The 18,925-nt window shown below is 49.6% G+C and overlaps 1 protein-coding gene across 2 annotated transcripts in view; it reads right to left on the bottom strand.

The window, feature by feature from the left end:
- Positions 1-18,925, bottom strand: part of LOC119374769 (E3 ubiquitin-protein ligase TRIM9) — a 219,415-nt gene that overhangs the window by 41,604 nt on the left and 158,886 nt on the right. For both annotated transcript variants that reach the window (XM_049420272.1, XM_037644950.2), the window contains exon 2: positions 5,003-5,098. In XM_049420272.1, the coding sequence (XP_049276229.1) occupies positions 5,003-5,098 (96 nt within the window). The remainder of the gene's footprint in view (positions 1-5,002; positions 5,099-18,925) is intronic.

Below are 18,925 nucleotides of genomic sequence, written 5' to 3'. Positions count from 1 at the left end.
GCGTGCTGAGCACGGCGACATACGGCATTTCCGTACTTAGCGCAACTGGCGCTGCTAAAGCCCTCTATTACCTCTATCCCAGTGATCGTAGTAGTAGTAGTAGTAATCGGAGTAGTAGTAGTAGTAGTAGTAGTAGTAGCAGTAGTAGTAGTAGTAGTAGTAGTAGTAGCAGTGGTGGTAGTAGTAGTAGTAGTAGTAGTAGTAGTAGTAGTAGTAGTAGTAGTAGTAGTAGTAGTAGTAGTAGTAGTAGTAGTAGTAGTAATAGTAGTAGTAGTAGGAGTAGTAGTATTCCGCTGTTCTTCCTCCGAACGACGAACCACACCCGTCCGTCCCATACTGCTTATTACAGCGCTAGCGCGATCTCTACGTCACGATACAAAGGAGCACAACGATTGGTGCGAAAGTGCCGCCGCCGAGTATCGCGACACTTGTGCAAGAGGCACCGGCGGTGGCGAGAGGGGCGCCAAAAATTGTTGTTCTACGCGTCGCTTTGTCCGCGGACACGATCCGCCAGAAGCCAGCCCTACACAGCCTCGCTTTAAAAAGGGCAGCCTCGGTGACGTCAGTGGTTATCCGCCTCACGTTGACGTATCTCCACTTTGTCGTACGACGTGACTCGCCGCTTTTAAGTACGTAACACTTTAGACGACGTGCCTTGTCGTCCAACCATAGATCTCATGAGGCGTGATCACGCTCAAAATCAAGTGGTCAATACAGGCCTAAAGCGAGGCTAGCAATGCTCAAAACGGGGTTAAAATTAAGGAACAAGGTCTAAGATAATATAACTAACAGAAATAACGAAGAAGTAATCGCAATAATTCACTTTCGGAAACGTGCGGCTCACACCCGCGCGCCGCGCAAGAGAGGGCGCCACCGCTTCACCAAGCACTCGATTGCTCCTCCCACAGGCGCTGCACCGGTGTTACGAACTCCTTCGAGAGATCATTCGTATACAGGTACTAACAACAGCGCAGCGGGAATCTTTGGGTGGCCGTGCTACGCACGTCCTCAGGTTCCCCAGTAGAGGAGCTGCATTCAGCGCAGGATTAAGAACTACACCAATCGTTACACAAGAACGACATTAGCGCTGGATTTTTCTTCGCGCTGCTTGTACACCAAAAATGGCCGCCTCGATGACGTCAGAGCACACCCTCTCTATACAGTAGCGAGCGTGACGGTGGCAGCGAGACTTCAGCCACACGAAACGTGGAACGTGTACCGTGCACTCGACGAAAAGGGTGAGGCCTGCAACATCGAGGATATGCCATGACCCGCTCCCTCTCGAGAGAGAACCGTGGGGTGCCGTAGATGCAATATCCGGTGACGGAGGAGCACGTGGCTGGTGGAAGCGCAGCACTGTTTGCGGCAGCTGAGTCACGCCGCGTCGCATGCGGGGAAGAGTGCGGCCCCTGCAGCGCTATTGCCCGTAGACGAAGAAGCATCCGGTCCGGTCTGCCGCCCCACGAGCGACACAACGTCCGAGGAATCGGGGCCGCCAGGTTGGTGACCTCGACGCCGTTGCCGATGACTGCGGATATGCGCCCACACTGACCCCCTTTCTCTCCTTTCCTATCGGAGTCGCACGAGCGCGGTGGATTCAATCACGCACGCCTCCCCACTCGACGTCGCCTCTCTCTCTCTCTTTCTTTCTTCACCATTTCGTCATACGCCAGACACTCCTGGCATTCGTCGTTCACGACGCAACCGGTAGCGGTGATGGTGGAGTGGTTAGATCAGTGGTTCTCAAATGGGGGTCCGCGAAACCCACCCTCGAAAAAAAAAAAAACCAAACAAACTAGAAAACGCGTTTTTTAGGAGGCGTTTATGTCCTGTGACCACTAGAGTTACTGTATATGCTACCTTTAGGTAGCAGAGTTGCGCATCTGTCTTCCAAACGCCGCTAGTGCCGCTAGCAACCACGCATTGCGGAGAAGCTGACGCTCGGGCCAATTTTTGTATTTCTCGACGTCGCCGCTGCAGCGAACTGAACTAACACTAGTCATCGATAGTCAATGTTTAGTGCCGGTTTTCGACACGTCAGTCATGTTAATCGGCTGCACAGTAGGCATGACGCCTGCGAAAACTGATTGTGACTTCACCACAAATCTGTGGTTGCTAGCCAGACCTATGCGCAACACTGCTACCTAAAGGTAGCATATACAGTAACTCTAGTGACCACGGCTCCTTCCGATTTTTGGTATGCTTCGCCGCAAAACACGTCTGTATTGCGGAGGAGCTGACTTATGTTTTCCCTTCTCCATAAGATGGCTGTAAAGTTCATCTTTGTGGAACAGCGCTCACGAGACGACGACGAAGAGTGCACACCACCGTGCACACCACCGACGTGGAGTGCACATCACCTATACATATGCGTGTCTTTCCTAATAAACTTTAGTTGCGAGTCAGCGCCTGTCCTGTGCCTTCTTTCTTCGTCGTCGTCTCGTGAGCGCTGTTCCACAAAGATGAACGCATACCAACTCGCTCAAGCTTCCATTCTTATGGCTGTAAAGCTTTTGTTGCAGTTTCCTACGACATATACACGCGAGCATACCTTTTCTAGGCTTGAATATTTGAAGAGCAAACGTAGTTAGAAACAGCTAGAATGTGGCTGTAGACCGCACAACTTATTGACAAGCTGTTGAGATCGAATTGGTGTGGCACTTTAGCACCATATTTCACGCTGCATGCTGTGTTAAGGGCAGGGAGTTAAAGCTAATTCAAACCCAAATACGTTTCATTATATTTTGTTGCAAACGCACTCCAGAAGTAAAGGCGAAGTTATGAGTTTCTTTCGCGTAAAATTAAAATTTGCATTTCCTGAAACTGACGTCCACTTCACGGCACAACTTTCTCGCAAAAGGTGAAGACCGCTTGCCGTTGGGCTAGATTTTCTGAATTGAACTGCCAAGTGGACGGCCTTGGTTTCGTCTAGGTTTGCCCTGCTGCACCTCAGAGTAGCAATAGTTGTGCGGAATTTCACTTCACTGTCATGTCTGGCCAATAAAACGTGAAGCCTTCAACAAAGACTTTCAGCTGTTCGCTTCTTCAACACCACAAATACGTGACAATTATACTTTGAAATGCCCCACGTCGTACTGACTCAACGGCGATCGGTTTTCGGCGAGAAATTTATAAAGCTTAAATTGTACCATCACTTTGTTATCGAGCTCTTAAAAACACAGCTTACGTTTACTGTCTCTTTTCATGTCCCTGCCGGCGGCAAGTTATCTTTTCGTCCACTTTACTTTCTTCCCATTTATATCCTAATTACTACAAATAACGTCATCTACACTCTCCTTGGAATTATTGTCTGTTAGTTCTCATTGATATTGTGTCTAACAAAGAGAAACGAGCCCTTAACAGTCATATTATTTCCTTTATTTTTCGTAAGACCGTTATATTCATAGAGCAGGCCGGGGTAGTTTTACTTCCCCACTATAATCACTGTTTCTTTTTAGTCGCCTCCTATATTTTTATGGTGAGGGAAGAGGCTTTCTTTTGATTATTTTATGCCTCACCATAACAAATGTTTCTTTTCAGTGTCCTTTCACAGCTGAAGAAAAGAAAAGTGCGGTCCGCTGCGACTAATCGTACAAGGTCGCAACGATCGAAAGAGAAATCCGCCGTTTTTTCTAGCTATAGTGCCGGCACAGGCCACGCATGTGCTCTCCTTAGGGAATCAGAGCGGCGGGGTGGAGACCTTTCCTGGGATTAGCACGCGCCGTGGACCGCAGCTTCTACTCCTGCCCCCAAGACGATCAGCGCGGCTTGCGAGGAGACGAGGAACAGAACGTAGTAGGTAACGCTCAACTGCACAGAAGCGCTGGCCGCTAACTCTTCTCGAGAGAGAGAGAGAGAGAGAAAGAGAGGGGGGGGGGGTGGTATTCACGGCTCGTTTGACGCGCGGGGTGGTAATCTGCAGCTCTCCAATTACGGACGCGACGCGCGCCTCCTGAAATCGACGGCGCTCGTGTGGTGGCGTATATACATACATACAGTTTGATTTCCTCGCTTAGGTCGGCTTCCACGCAGCGCACGCAAACAGCGCAGTGTTGCCAAACTGGGCTATTAAACGCGAAGCCCGTATACGTACAGTCTGCTGTAAAAAAAATTGCGAGTGAACTCTGGCAGCTGCGACCGTCCGGTTACCATGGAAATAATATCGTTAGCGCCGGATTTTTTAATAATCGTGCTTGATGGTTTCAATCGCCCTTTTGACATCAATGATCACACGCTTCATCTTTCGGAGTAATAATTGATGGTAGCCACACATTGCCGCACTCATCGTCTTTCTACGTTTCCAAGTTGCTAAATCTTGGGTTACAAGGTTACTAAGTGACACTACCGTTCGTTTCATACCTTCGTTAAGGCAAAAGCCTTAGACGCCTGATCAAAAGCGAGACCGTCGGCGGCGCCAACACGAGTGAAGAAAAATATCATCATCACGTGATGAAGTCACCATACGAAATCATCACGACGCCACAGGTCGTCAAAATATGTGCCGTCATAATGACGTCCAATAACGTTGCGTCACATTATGACGTCATCAGATGGCATCGTCCTTTGGTCATAGGTGGGCCGATCCCGGAAGCACTGCAAAACCACGCGAGGTGCAAAAAGCTTCCAATGCTTCCGATCCCGGAGGCAATGCAAAACTACGTCGGGTGCGGAAACCTCTCGGGGGCGGGGAAAGGGATCAATACAATCAACTGATAGGAAAAAGAAGAAGGTGCATTGTTGTCGTTCATTCTAAATGGAAGATATTCTTCGTTTACACACGGGAGGTCCTGATACACGCACGCACCACAATCGTTCAGGACATAGACAACGAGAAACAGCGAAAACCACAGGATAGAGACGGAACAAGTGCTGCGTCCGCCTCTGTCCAGTTGCCCCGTGGTTCACTCTGTTTGTAGTTTTCTATGGACATGTATACCGACCGGCCGAAATAAGCACTCTATAGTGTATTCAGGAAAACTATACGACAACTTGGACTACTCACGTGTACTCGTTCGGACATGCCCTTGAGTCCCTGGATGAACTCGGTGGCGGTCTTGGCTTTTTCCGAGAGCGCCTGCAGGTTCTGAGACAGCTCCGTCTGCGAGAGAAAAAATAACGAACGAGAAGGATTTAACGAGACGATCGTTTTAAAAGAGTTTATGGCGCTGTTTTCTAGGGTTAACGGTCGTATACTGACCGTGAACCCCTTTTGCGTTAAACTACGCCATTCTACGTTTACAGCATGCGGGGACAGCAAATGATTATACGTCACTATAAACCGTCCCGCACATTTAGCAGTCCACCTGTAACATCCTCTTAGCCCAGGCGCTTCTTCGGGACACTTATTGGTGCGAACTGCTGGCCATGTGCTACAAACAAGTTGGTTCACTGACTATTTATTTACTTATTTATTCATTCACTCCTTAATTATACTTATTATTAGGCATTGAGTCAGGGGATAAGGGCTTAATACAGTTTAGTAATAATAATCGTTAGGGTTTCACATCCCTAAACACACTAGGTCGACAAGTAAACCACAAGGCAATATAGGTGATCAAGTAAACCTGGAACAGTTATCGCGCTCGGCGTGCGATACCATATGTCAATCAACGCCGTACTGTACATCATATCGGCGGAAAACGCAGCGCGCCTGGTTGTGGCGTGGAGGCCACCGTCGCGCAAAACAAGCCACGCCGTTCGGGAGACGAGAGAACCGCGACCGGCTGTGACACCACACCACTGTCGTCGAAAAACACTCTCCAGCCGCAGGGGTGGAGAGTGGGGGAGAGTCGGGACAACTTCCCTCCCCCTCGCTGCCACCACCCGCGGTGCCGTCACCTGGCCGGGCGCACAACGCGTCAGCGTATCAGCGAGGACGCTCTGCTATAACGCCAGCATCAACAACGCCTTTCGCACAACAAAAAGCCAGCAACCACGGACAAGTTCGCGCATACCGTAAACCGCACGCTTACATAGTGAACCCCGGGCCTTTTCTATACACACGCTCAGCGCCCTCCCGGCGTTAGAGCCGAAAACAATAGGCTTCCCTGATTAATAAACAGCGCGCCGGAGCCTGCGAGTACACCCAACACGCCGCACGACGCCGGATCAGTTTTTTTCGGCCGCGGTTAGGAGGAGGCAGTTGGCGGCGTTCAGCTCCGGGCGGCTGCAGCCTTATGTGCGAAGAGACCGTCGAGCTAGCTAGGCGAGGACAGGTGATTAATAGTGGCCCGCGTACGCGCCGGCTTTTCGCCCTCGCTGTCCGTTGTATATGGACTCCAAACACGCGAGGCGACTTCTACGAGTCGAGCGGCAGTGCAGCACACACACCACACAACCCTATGGCTCGCACCGCGGTTGGAGCCAATACGAGTGGGCGCTGCTTATCTCGCTGAAAACCTTCCGGGAAACACGTTAAGCCGCGGCGGCATTGCGACCGTCGTGAGCGTTACTCTCGAGTAGGGATGTTACTATTTCGCGCATCGGCTACGCTAGTAACTACGTAGCAAAAAAATGATAGATAGATAGATAGATAGATAGATAGATAGATAGATAGATAGATAGATAGATAGATAGATAGATAGATAGATAGATAGATAGATAGATAGATAGATAGATAGATAGATAGATAGATAGATAGATAGATAGATAGATAGATAGATAGATAGATAGATAGATAGATAGATAGATAGATAGATAGATAGATAGATAGATAGATAGATAGATAGATAGATAGATAGATAGATAGATAGATAGATAGATAGATAGATAGATAGATAGATAGATAGATAGATAGATAGATAGATAGATAGATAGATAGATAGATAGATAGATAGATAGATAGATAGATAGATAGATAGATAGATAGATAGATAGATAGATAGATAGATAGATAGATAGATAGATAGATAGATAGATAGATAGATGCAAACTCGGCAGGGCATAGGAGACTAAAGATGCGTAAAACACAGTTGTGTTGTGTCCTTCACCTTCATCTTGCGCTTACATGCGTAAAATTCAGCAGCTTAAAAAGGTACAGCCTCAGGAGCCGCGACGTATATATATATATATGCAAAGCTCTCGTGTAGGAGAGCTTTGCACGTCTGCTCGTGCCCATCTTTCTGACGCTTAAAGGACCCCTAAACCACATCCGATCATTTTTCAACATTTCAGTAAATGCGCGCATCGAGTTCAGAAGGTCGTCACGATCAAGAATGTCATATCCGGCAGCGCTACGGGCTGCGGGCGCGCCGCAAATTCCAAGAAACAATCCCCCGTCTTCTCCGGGCCTTTCGGTGTCTCCAGCGCTTACCGTGACGCCAACATGCGCGTCTAGTCACAGGCACGTAGCCAGAATTTTTTTTCGGGGGGGGGGGGGGGGGCAAGGCCTAATTATTCGAAAGAAAGTCTTTTCATGGCAAAAAGAAAAAAAAATTGCCCGGGAACATAAAAGGCTGGACGAATTTCGGGGGGGGGCCCCGGGCCCTCCGCCCCCCCCCCCCTTGCCTACGTGCCTGTCTAGTCACGTCATCCGTGAAAAGAACCTGTTTGTCTGCTCGCAGATACGCACGCTCACCGCTCTCCCTCCTCGCATGGCGAGGAGCACTCGGCCAGCAGAAGAGACGAGCCGATGAACGTAGCTTAGCGAAGGAAAGAGCGAAACGAGCGAGGGCCTCTTTTGTATCATCAAAGGCGTGTATTACGGCTCCGCTTCAAAAAAATTCTCGCGGCTGCGTGTTTGTTGAAGAATGGCGCACAACTGCAACGCGACAACTAAATTTCGACCTCCGTGTGATTTAGAAGCCCTTTAACGAAGGCGTTTGTCGCCGACGACAAACCATACAGTGTTCCATCGACAATTCGAACGCGATCGCGAAACGACGCTGCGGTGGTCCTGCAGAAGAAATAGCGCGACGGCGGCACTCAGTCTCTTCAGTTTTGCTTTCGAACTACCCAAAACTGTACAGAGACGCCCGAACGGATCGCGGTCGGCCAGCCGCACGTTTCATTCTCGAGGGCAGCGCCAGCTGCCCAGGGGGCGCCGCGCTCATAAACAGCAGCAGCATCAGCAGCAGCTATCGCGTGCCCAGGAGAGTGGCAGCAGCTTCAATAGCAGAAGCAGCAGCAGCGGCCACCGGGGCGGAGGAGGAACAACCCGGTGTTGCGACCACACCCACCGGGGGGATGAGGCGAGATCGGCCACTGCAGAGCTCGTTAAGGAGCTTCATTAGCGCAGCCGCCGAAGGGGCATCAACGTCACTGCTGCTGCTGCTGGCTGAAGTCGTCGTGTACACACACTCTACAGCCACGCGAAGAAAGGTGGACCGCTGCATGCTGTATACACACACGCTATTCGCCATACACACCAACGCCTCTTACTCGTTTCATGACCATTATCTCTCCCTCTTTCTTTCTCTCTTTCTTTGTCGTGCCTCGAGTGTTGTGAGAGACAGATCCACACACACTAACACCCCTCAGAAGCCGTTTCATGAGCATTCGCTTTTCTTCTTCTTTCTTTCTTTCTTTCTTTCTTTCTTTCTTTCTTTCTTTCTTTCTTTCTTTCTTTCTTTCTTTCTTTCTTTCTTTGTCACGCCTCCCTTGTTGAAAGACTCGCATCCACGCAGAGCGACTCGCATTTTGCTCCGGTCCATGATATGCGGGCACCTCCAGATGGGGCTATATGGGATAACTGCTGCCAGCGTACATCCAAAGCGAACGGCATCCCAGTATGCTCTACCGTAGACTTCTTCATGCGTATCTGCGCCTACGGAAACAGCACATTTCCACGCCATATATATAGTAGACTGCGAGTCTGAGTGGCGTCGGATGGACTGTATAGTGGTTTTGCCAAAGGCGGCGCATGCGCACGCAGCCCCTGGCTACGCCACTGGTCTTGTAAGCCTCTCGTAAGACGGCTTCTTCTTCTTCTCCTTTATTTTTTCTTCAGTTAGGGCAGCGGAAGAGACCTCAAGTAATGCGAATCGTACCATTTTATAGGGCTCGATAGTAAGAGTTTGACAGTATGCCCAAGCCAAATGTTGTTTATCACCAGGCTGCGCTGATGGTGAACGCATAAAAAACATTGTGTTCGAGATATCGGCAACGGTTCGTAATAGTTACTGACAATGTAAAACAAGCTCGCCTCCGTGGCACGACTTTACGAAATCAGAGCTGTCTTCGGTTGCAAGAAAAAAAAAAGAAAAAAGATGCAGACATAGCCAGCTGGAGTTGTTTTTCTTTCTTTGTATATGCGACCGAGGTATGCTCTGGCCCATACCCATAAGAAGCGAGAACACGACGAATAATCCAGAGTAATCGACCGTCTCACCAAGCCAAGTCGCATACTCTGACGTCCGAGAAAGTGATCTCCGATATTGCGCCCCAACTCGCTGTATATACAGAGGAAGGTCGACCGTTTTGCGGGACCTCATATAGAATGTATATAAGTCAATCGCATAGCCATTTCGTGCAAGGGCAAAGTGCATATAGACGAGAAAGAAAGGAAGAAAATACGCTAAGAACGCTTCATCGCTTCGAACGAGCCAGTCGTGGAAAGCAAGCGTAAATGTACTCGCGCAACAGAAGCTCATTACAAGCCGTTTCTTCCGCGCTCAAAGGCGCTCCTCCGTCGGCGTATGGCTGTAGCAGCAGCAGCAATATAGTACACATACTGCAGGGCGCGCTGCTGTTCGCGCGGTCAAATGGGGCTCTTCCTTCAAATCAGGGAAAAAGGCGAGGCGCGCCGCCGCCAGACACGGGCGTCGGACCGTAAGGAGAAACCAGCGCACGCGCCTGGAAGGGGAAAATAAAAAAAAAGGAAGTAAGAAAAAAAAATCGGAAGTAGGAAACACCGGAAGAGCAGAGCAGAGCATCGCCCAGGCGAGCGCGCAACAGCGGAGGAGCTGTGTAGCTAGCTACGCTGGGCCCCCGCGGGTGACGTAATGATCGTTAGCTCGTTCGTTAATCATCGTTAGGCCTAATTTGGCGCCCCCCTCGCTCTTTCCCGTATTTTTTTTTCTTTAGTCTTTCTCTCTCTGTGTGTAGCAGCCGATGAGGCTGTGCTCATTCAATACGAAACGCCAGGTCTGAAAACGGCGGTTCGCTTAATGTGCCCCTCTGAGCTGCTCCGCGCAGTCGGCGCGCGAGAGCGCGAGCCATCGTGGAAAGCTTTGTGTCACTCGCTCTCGTTTGGATTGAGAAAAGGCGAGAAAAGAAGCGTTACGCGTGTAGGAATGGTGTGCCGGCCGAATTTTCGCGCCGAGAAACCATGCTCGTGCGTCGCTTCTCGATTCTTCTCGCCTTCGTGGAATCGCTCCACAGAGCAGTTTTCGTCGCTTGCACGTATACAGCGAGTTTACTAAGGCGAAAGCCTCCGATGCCTCGTCAAACGCGAAAATTGACCGGCGTCCCCCGCGTTCGGCATCCCCCGTCGGCGTCGACAACACGAGTGACGCCAAAAAAAATATCATCATCCCTTGATGAAGCCACAATATGACGTCACAGATCGTCAGAACTCGTGTCGTCATCGTGACGTCACTGTGACATTACATAATGTGACGTCATCACAGGATACATGGACTTAGAAGAAAATGAAGAAGATGGCTTTCGCCTTCGAGTGGACTGAGATGGATGTATAAGGGACCCTGTGAGTTTTTCGGAAAAGCGCTCGTAGAAGGTTTTTTTTATTGGCCATTTTTCATTGGTGACCCTGCAAGTATTTTGCACCTCATGCAGCTCGGGGCCACGTGACCCGACCATCAACGTCACGTGTGACGGCGTACCACACACACCCTTACAATTTGATTAAAAGGCATGATTCTGCTTGGCGCTGCATAAGTGTCGCCATTTTGCCAGTGATCAGTGGCTGGCCCTTGTCACTGGGGGCCAGTAACCTATACGCCGTGCCGCTTTGCGGTTCTCACTATATTGCAAGGCATCACTATATATACTGCCACAACCAGAGTCGACAGCGACGTGCCGTTCCACCACTGACGTCGTACGCGACGTTCCTGCTCAGGTCACGTGACCACGAGCTGTTGAGTCGCAAATAAACCGTCATCATCATCATTCTCAGCCTGCTTTAGTCCAATGCAGGACGAATGCTTCTGACATTGATCTCCGAGTTGATTCAGCAAATGGTCCATGGAGGAAAGAAAAAAGTTGGGAGAGAATGTCACGTGACAATGCAGAAGCCCAGTAAGAGAGAGAGAGATAAAGAGGATCCTGCTGGGAGAGGAGGGAGCGCCTTCGGAGGAGGTTGGCTTGTGGACGCTAGGCGCGCTCCCTCCCAAGTTTCTTCTCAGTTTATTTATTTATTTATTTATTTTTTTCATGTACGAAAAAGACTGCCTGGTTATGAGCCATGCCGTATACGAGGGCTCCGGGTAAACGTTGGCCGCCTGATGTTCGTTAACGTGCACAGACACCTTAGTAAAAAGGGTGTGTTCCCCCTCCCTCTCCCATCTAAATGTGGCCGCCATGGTCGGGAATCGAACCCACACCTTCTTACATAGCAGCACAACGTCATAGCCGCTAAGCTAACACGGCGGTGCGGGTCCTTCGGCGTACACGTACTCCCGGTGCAGCGGCGATTAATGCAGATACGTAGAGCCGCGCGAGAAGCAGCGGGTTTCCCTTGGCATGCACCTCGTTATTCCAGCCGCTCCCGCGGCCTTTTAAGCTCTCCTATCACCGAACGCGCGCGCGCGCGAAATTGGAGGGGGCGGCTTGATTTGTGGCCTCAAATGCATCGCGAGGCTCGTTCGTCCAGAGATCTCTCTCACCGCGGGGACGAGCCAAGTGTCGTGTTTCCCCTGGGTACGCGAGAGCCGTGCAGTGGTGCCGAAGCTGCAGGCTGCAGTGCCGTCCAGACTCCTTTGATATTCAGACTCTCGGCGATCCCGGGAACACGCCGGCTTAAGGAAGCACTATACAGGGGGAACAGAGACAGACCGCATGGGTTAACGGAACCTGTTAACTCGCGAGTCTCTGTTTCTTAAAGGAGTACTGACATGAATTTTAAAATTTTTCGGATTGTTGCTCTAAATGAAAGCACGGGTGTCGATAACCCTAAAAAGAGTGTCTTGGTGCCTGGGGATGCATTACATATATTTTTAATACCGCTTCTTTCAACCAGCAGTTTCGGTTTCGGTTTCGAGAGGGCGGCTTCGTAGTGACGTGCCAAGTCGGCCCGTGACGTCACGGGCAGACAGCAACCCACGAAATATGCACCTGCTGTCCTTTGCTGTCAGTCGAACGTGGTTCATGATGAGTGAACTGTCGTCCAGTGCCTCCGACAGCGATTTCTGTGATTTAGGCTGCATGCAGGACCCAGATTTCGCAAACCAAGTGAGCCGACTTGAAACGTCATAGGGCTCTCCATGCGGTGAAGCTGCCTTGCAGATGCTGGGAGATGAAAACTTTAAAAATCAAACTTAAATATTTATACGTGTTTCCCGGATGCGGTGTGGGGAGAGCGTTAACACTACATGCCAAGGAAACCAAAAACGTCCGTTTTGTTGCACTTCAAAATCGTGTCAGTACTCCTTTAAGAGAACGCCGGCGAAGGGGATGAAACCATGCATTCGCTGGCACTGTCTTAGTATCACGATGTATCTTGCCCTACAAGCCACTCTTCACTCTAATGTGTCTCTTCCTGTTCTTCCTGTTGGCGCTCTAAGCAAAGGCGTGCCTTCCTCTTGAATGCTGAAAGGGGGTGGGGTGGGGCGTCACACCAACGGAAAGGGTGTTTTTTCGTCCACTCTAATTCATTCAAGTCATAATTAGTACACTAGGACAATAATTAGTGTCCGCTATGCTTTTCTTGGCCTATTTGTCTGTTGGATTCAGTTGGCTGTGTATATACACACAAAGGATTATGCCTGAAAGGCAATAATCCTTTGTGTCAGAGAGAGAGAGAGAGAGAGAGAGAGAGAGAGAGAGAGAGAGAGAGAGAGAGAGACTCCAGCTGGCAAGTCTTGTGAAGGGCGGGCTTGTCGCGGTTTTGTGTGGTGCAGCTTGCACACTTATCTCTCAGTTTGTCACCAGCTATCGATATCAACAACTCACAGCATCCCTTATACAATCGCCCAAAGCCCCAACCACACGTACGCGCTTGAACGCGTCAGCACGCAATGCTCCGCGTCAGCGTCAGCCGAAGAGGCCGGGTGACGTGTTGACGCGCGTCGAAGGCGAGAGCTAGTACTGTCAGCTTTCTTGCGTCGTGCGCCGGAAGCTGCTGCGGGCGTCGCCGACGTGACGCCGAGTGTGCACGCCACGCGCTGACGCGTTATAACGCGTACGTGTGGTTAGGGCTTAAGACGACTCGAAGGCGAAAGCCGTCTTTTTCTTCTCAGTCAATTCGTTGATGCCACCCCCCTCAAGCCCGCGCCCGAAAGCTTTGCGCACCTCACGTGGCTTTGCACAGCCTCCGCGGTCGCCCCCCCGCCTAAGACCATGCGACGATGTCCTGCGATGGCGTCATCATGTGACGCCATGCTCTGAGGTGGTCATCTCGTCATTATGCTGTCCGAAATTTTGCCAATCTGTGACGGCATTGTTGGCGTCATGTTAAATTGGGGTCATGTGACTTTTGATACGCCGACTGCACACACACATTCACTTGATTATCGCGTGACTTTTGACCGACTTTTATTACATTTTTTTTACATAATTCGTGTTGACGCCGACGCCGGTCTCGCGAAGTATCGTCAGGTCTCGCCAAATCTCGAAGACGCCGACGGTCAATTTTCGCGTTCGATGCGCGCCATCTAAGGCCTTAACAGACGAGAACGAAGCCACATTCGAATAGGTGGCGCGCAAGTCGCTTTCCCGAACGGACCATTTTTTTGGACCTCGGCCTATCACAACGGCACGTGGTTTTAACGAGATGAGCGCAGTCTGGGATCCGGCACGGAGCTGCATGAGCGGCCTACACAGTCACGTGACTTTCGCCATTGCTTTTCTTTTTGTTCTTGATGTCGCCGCTGCTGGCGCGTGAGGAAAGGAAATAAAGAATGTCACCGGATATCCAGAAGAAAGATATTAATGACGCTGTCGCACAATTTTTTGCCGCCGCCAGCGTCAATTGCCTCGGGGGATCGCTTCGTACGTTCTTACTCTCTTCAGTTATTTGCAGATATGTATTAATTCTTCACTTGCTTCAACGGCGTCATTTTATTTATTTATTCTTTTACCCGGTGTCCTTCGGCATAGATTGTCTTACGTTTCATATACAGGAACGGGTAATTGTCCGCGACGGCGCCAAGAAAAAAAAAAAAAGAGAGGGAGAAGGTGAGGATTATATAAATGGCTGAGATTGTGAAGTGAACTAAAATTTATGTGAAGCCTGGGACATGGGGGAGCCCGAGAGACAAAAAAGAAAAAAAAAAGAAAGAAAGTAAGAAAATAAGGAACTGACTCGGCAAACGTTGGGGCCGAATTCGTTCCGACGGCGTACGTGTCGTTGACATTTGGAGCGCTCAGATTTCTCGAACTTCGGGGCCCTGCACTGGCCCGTAGCAGACCTGTCTCTCGGGTATTCCGGGGTCGCGACGTTGAATATGGCACCGAATTATCGCTACGCAAGCTGCCTTGCCTTCATGCTTTGTACACATTCTTGATCTGCCTTCAATTAGGGTCTGCAGCTTTTAGGCGGAACATTCTTACGAGTTATCTATTTCCCTTACACTGAAATGGAACGACGTCCTATATATAGACACGTTAAGCCGCTGAATGTAAGGAACGGTGTCCTATGTATATCAGAACTTCTATGAAGTACGCATGTCAGCGAATGTGTGTTACTCTGCTACACTGAAATGATCGCTTCTCTAGCAGTATCAGGCGTCTGTAAAAGGAGCGTATCAGGCGCTGTTCTCCGGAACAGTGTATCAGGTGCCTGTAACCGTAACTTGGGATGTTTATGCAGTTTAAACGCGCGCACCTGGAACTTGTGTAAATACGAAAAAGTAGAAAGTTTTCAGTGGCCGAACTCACAAAACTTCTCTTTCGTAAGTTCGTTTTCCCATTGGTCAACGGATTCGCTTATGATATGTCCCGCATCGTGATTGGCTGAAATATTCTCTTAGGAAGATTTTTAGCGTAAGACGTTTTTGTGAATACGGGCCCAGGTGCCGAGTCACATGAATGAACTAACGATCTACGATTTAAAGAGGGAGAGAAAAGGAAAGAAAGGGAAGGGAAACGGTGAAGCTACGCTCACATAACTGAAAAACACGAATCACATCGTATAAGAGATCATGAAGTCTAAAGGGATGTTCTTGCATAAACTTATGCACTGAAGACAGAATACACAAAGTGAGGTCGCATAGAGGGGCAGGAATTCCAAGCGCAGAAAATTAACGCAAAATAATGTTACAAATACGATGCGGCCAGCTGACATTACGCCGACAAAACGCGTAATCGATAATTTATACCACAATTGAATGTGCTCGTGATGTGCCGCAATAACTACCACACGTCGTGCTAAAGCGGCTCGCTAAGGGTTCCTTCAGAAACGTTTAGCGGGCCACCGCAGTACCTATACTTGCAGTGAATCAGTAAACGAAACTTAGTGTAAGCTAAGTTTAATTTATGAATGTTTACAAAGTGAATATAGTTTACTTAAAATAAACTAAGTTTAGTAGGCAAACGTTTACTTAGGGAAAACGTATACGTTTAAGTAAGATATATAGTTTACTCAAATCAAACGAAGTTTAGTTTATACATGTTTACTTAGGGTAAACATATAGTTTACTTACAGCGAATTGAGTTTACTTTAACATACCTTGTATAACAAATAGAGACCCTCAAACTACTCTTTTTTTCGACTAACCCCGTGTGCATGCAGCGTATATTGCCCGTGTATTTTCGAATAAATCATGTGTTGATAGTCTGCACGCGTGTTTGTCAATTACTTTTCTCCACCCGCCCTCGCGCAGTTCACTCTACACTCACAAAAAGGAGCGAGTAAAAAGGGCGTCTTTTTGTCCCATAACAATAATTGTCATCTATCTTGCGTGCTTTTCAATGCACCATCACCGTACGCCCGGTACTTTCACGTCACGAACGGCATGGCCGTTATCAGCGTTGACATAGAATTTTTCGTAAGGAAAGTGGCAAGCCCCAATTTTCAAGAAAGGGAACGCAAGAAAGCCAGATGACGATTACAGTTGTGGGACAACAAGACGCCCTTTTCACTCGAGTCTTTTCCTATAGAGTGTAAGTAATAACGTGTCAACATGACCTCATTAACACCCTTCATCTGTAAACTGATTTGCGCATCAGTGCTATCTTATCTCTTAGCAGCGTTGCCAGTTCTCGCCGATATCCCCGTTGCCAAATTCCTGCCGCCCTCTCCGTTAAGTACGGACGCAATCTCCACTAACAGTGTCATCGCAACGCTCTCCGATCCAACCCGGGTCAGCGCGCAGTGGGTTGCAGCGCCTGGAGCGATCGGACGCGGCAATAAAATAGCGCCCGGGCCGCCGCGCCGATCTAGTTAATCACGGAGACGCCGCCGCCGCTGATCCCGCGGTTTCCCGCGAGATCCTACTGAACTCCGAGTCGTAAGCCTGCGGTCCGCAGACAGCCACTCAAGACAAAAAATAAAAAGATATAAAGAAAAAGAAAGGAATCGACTAGGCTATGTCCGCCGACAGCCACTTAAGAAAGAAAGAAAGAAAGAAGGAAAGAAAGGAAGAAATGAAAAGAAGCAAGGAAATAAATTTAAAAAAAGAACTAGATAGATAGATAGATAGATAGATAGATAGATAGATAGATAGATAGATAGATAGATAGATAGATAGATAGATAGATAGATAGATAGATAGATAGATAGATAGATAGATAGATAGATGCTATGGTGCAAAGGAAATAAAAAAAGTCACAGTTTCGCCGCAAGGCCGCAGCAATGAATGCGATAGCAAGAAACTAATGCTATATGAAGTGACGCTCGCCAATGGATACTCTCAGTTTGAACAGCGCTCCTGTGGCAAAGGCGGCCGAAGCAGCGAAGGAAACTAGCGCGCTTCAAGTGTCGAGCTGTGACACTTGATAGATCGCGCTCATCTTCTGTTTGTTCGTTTAGCGGCGTCCCTTGAGCTCGAGTGGCTTTCGTACGCTCCGTAACATGAGCGCGGACATCACGGTGAAAGCGTGAAACATCCCTCTTCCCCTCAGCACAAGAAAACCGCGCGAGGAGACAGCGGAAGGGCAAGGTCCTCCCTGCGCAAGTATAAGAAGAAGCGAGCGAGCGAGCCGACGACTTTTAAATGCGCCTGTCGCGCTCCTAACGCCATCTCGCTGGTAATGAAGAAACGCTTATAAGCGCAGCCGTCTCTGAGTCCGTCCAGCGGTAAAGGGTGTGTATATAACGCTCGCCGTTACCTACGTGGAGGATCTGCGTTTCGTGGCGTAGTGGCTAGCGCCGCTCGCTGCGGAGCAAGAGGTCCCTCGTTCGATTCCGCGCTTCGAAAGCATTTTTCTGAATAATTTTTCTTTGGGGGTTTTATATATATATACATACTTATACATATACGGCGCATGACGGCGGCGACGGCGACGGCAAAATCCAGCCGAGACTGTCCATATAATTGCTATCGCAATAAAAAGGAAATATAGACTAGGCTATATTTCTTTCTTTTCGCTGCTTTGGCTGTCGACGTGAAAATACGTCCGAGCCCATTCCGGCCGCGGTCGCGGTGACGAATAGTCGGCTAGCCACTAGACGACACCGCTTTCCCGTTGAAGACCAACCGCCAGAGCTGTGTGCCCCGAGCAATATATACAGCTGGGGCGGGGCTGTGTTGGCCTGCCTGCCTGCGTACAGCCACACAACCCTGCGCGAAAGAGCGAGCGAGCGAGCGCCGCGTCCGTCCTCGTCGTGAGTGCCGCCGCAGGTCATCGACCTTGCAACCCAGCTGCGACGCTGAGCGCTTGCTAGCTCGGGTCACGGACACGTGAGTGCCGCGCGAGTCGAGTTGCGGGTGTCATTGCGATGTGCCCTTCGTTTAAACTAGGTGTGCCACGTAAAATGACAGAAAGTTGGAGCTAGTTCGTAAGCATTCACGATAAAAAAAGAAAAGAGCGAGAGAGAGAGAGAGAGAGAGAGAGAGAGAGAGAGAGAGAGAAATAGAGGAAAGACAGCAAGGTTAACAAAGAATATACTCCGGTTGGCCACCCAGTTCTGGGGAAGGGGAAAGGTAATTGCCGGGGTTGAACATCCCAAAACCACGATATGGTTATGAGGGACGCCGTAGTGGATGGCTCCAGAAATTTCGACCAAATCTAAGCACACGGGCCTCTAACATTTTTGCCTCCATGGAAATGCGGCCGCCACGGCCGGGACTCGACCCCGCGACCTTCGGGTCAGCAGTGTACCTTGATTTTCTTCTCTATTAATAAACCTACGGTGGCGAAATTAACGACATTAGAGTTCCCGTGGTACAATTCAACGATCTAAACCGATTCATTGTTTCACTTTCGTGTCCCTTTAATCGACGGCTCGCTCACGCGAGGTGCATGGTTTCGGTTATACCTCAACAACGCGCGCACCTTGCTGGCCCATCTCCCCTCCGCAACGTTGTACGTTATTCGGTAACGAGGGGATGAGCGGCGGCAGCAGCAGCAACGACAAGGAGACGGCGGCACATCTGGCGACGTTCCCGGGCCCTTCGATAACGCCGCCGCGGACAACGGCTCGCCGGACGACGAGGCGCAAACAAAAGAGGGGCTCCGGGAATCGCACACAGACACTGCCAGCAAGCAGCAGGCTCCAGAAGGACGCGTGCGCCAGTGTTGACACAACGGAGACGAAACAACGTATAGCGGAACATGGTGAACAAGCGCGAGGAACGAAAAACTTAGGAGTTCGTTCCCCTAAAGTCCCTAGATTTTTCAAAATCTAGGGACTTTACGTTCCCCTGTC

Source organism: Rhipicephalus sanguineus, chromosome 11 (assembly GCF_013339695.2).
Source record: "Rhipicephalus sanguineus isolate Rsan-2018 chromosome 11, BIME_Rsan_1.4, whole genome shotgun sequence".
NCBI classification, from domain to species: Eukaryota; Metazoa; Arthropoda; class Arachnida; order Ixodida; family Ixodidae; genus Rhipicephalus; species Rhipicephalus sanguineus.
Note: the sequence above shows the minus strand (reverse complement) of the source record. Positions and strands in the feature narration are given on the sequence as shown.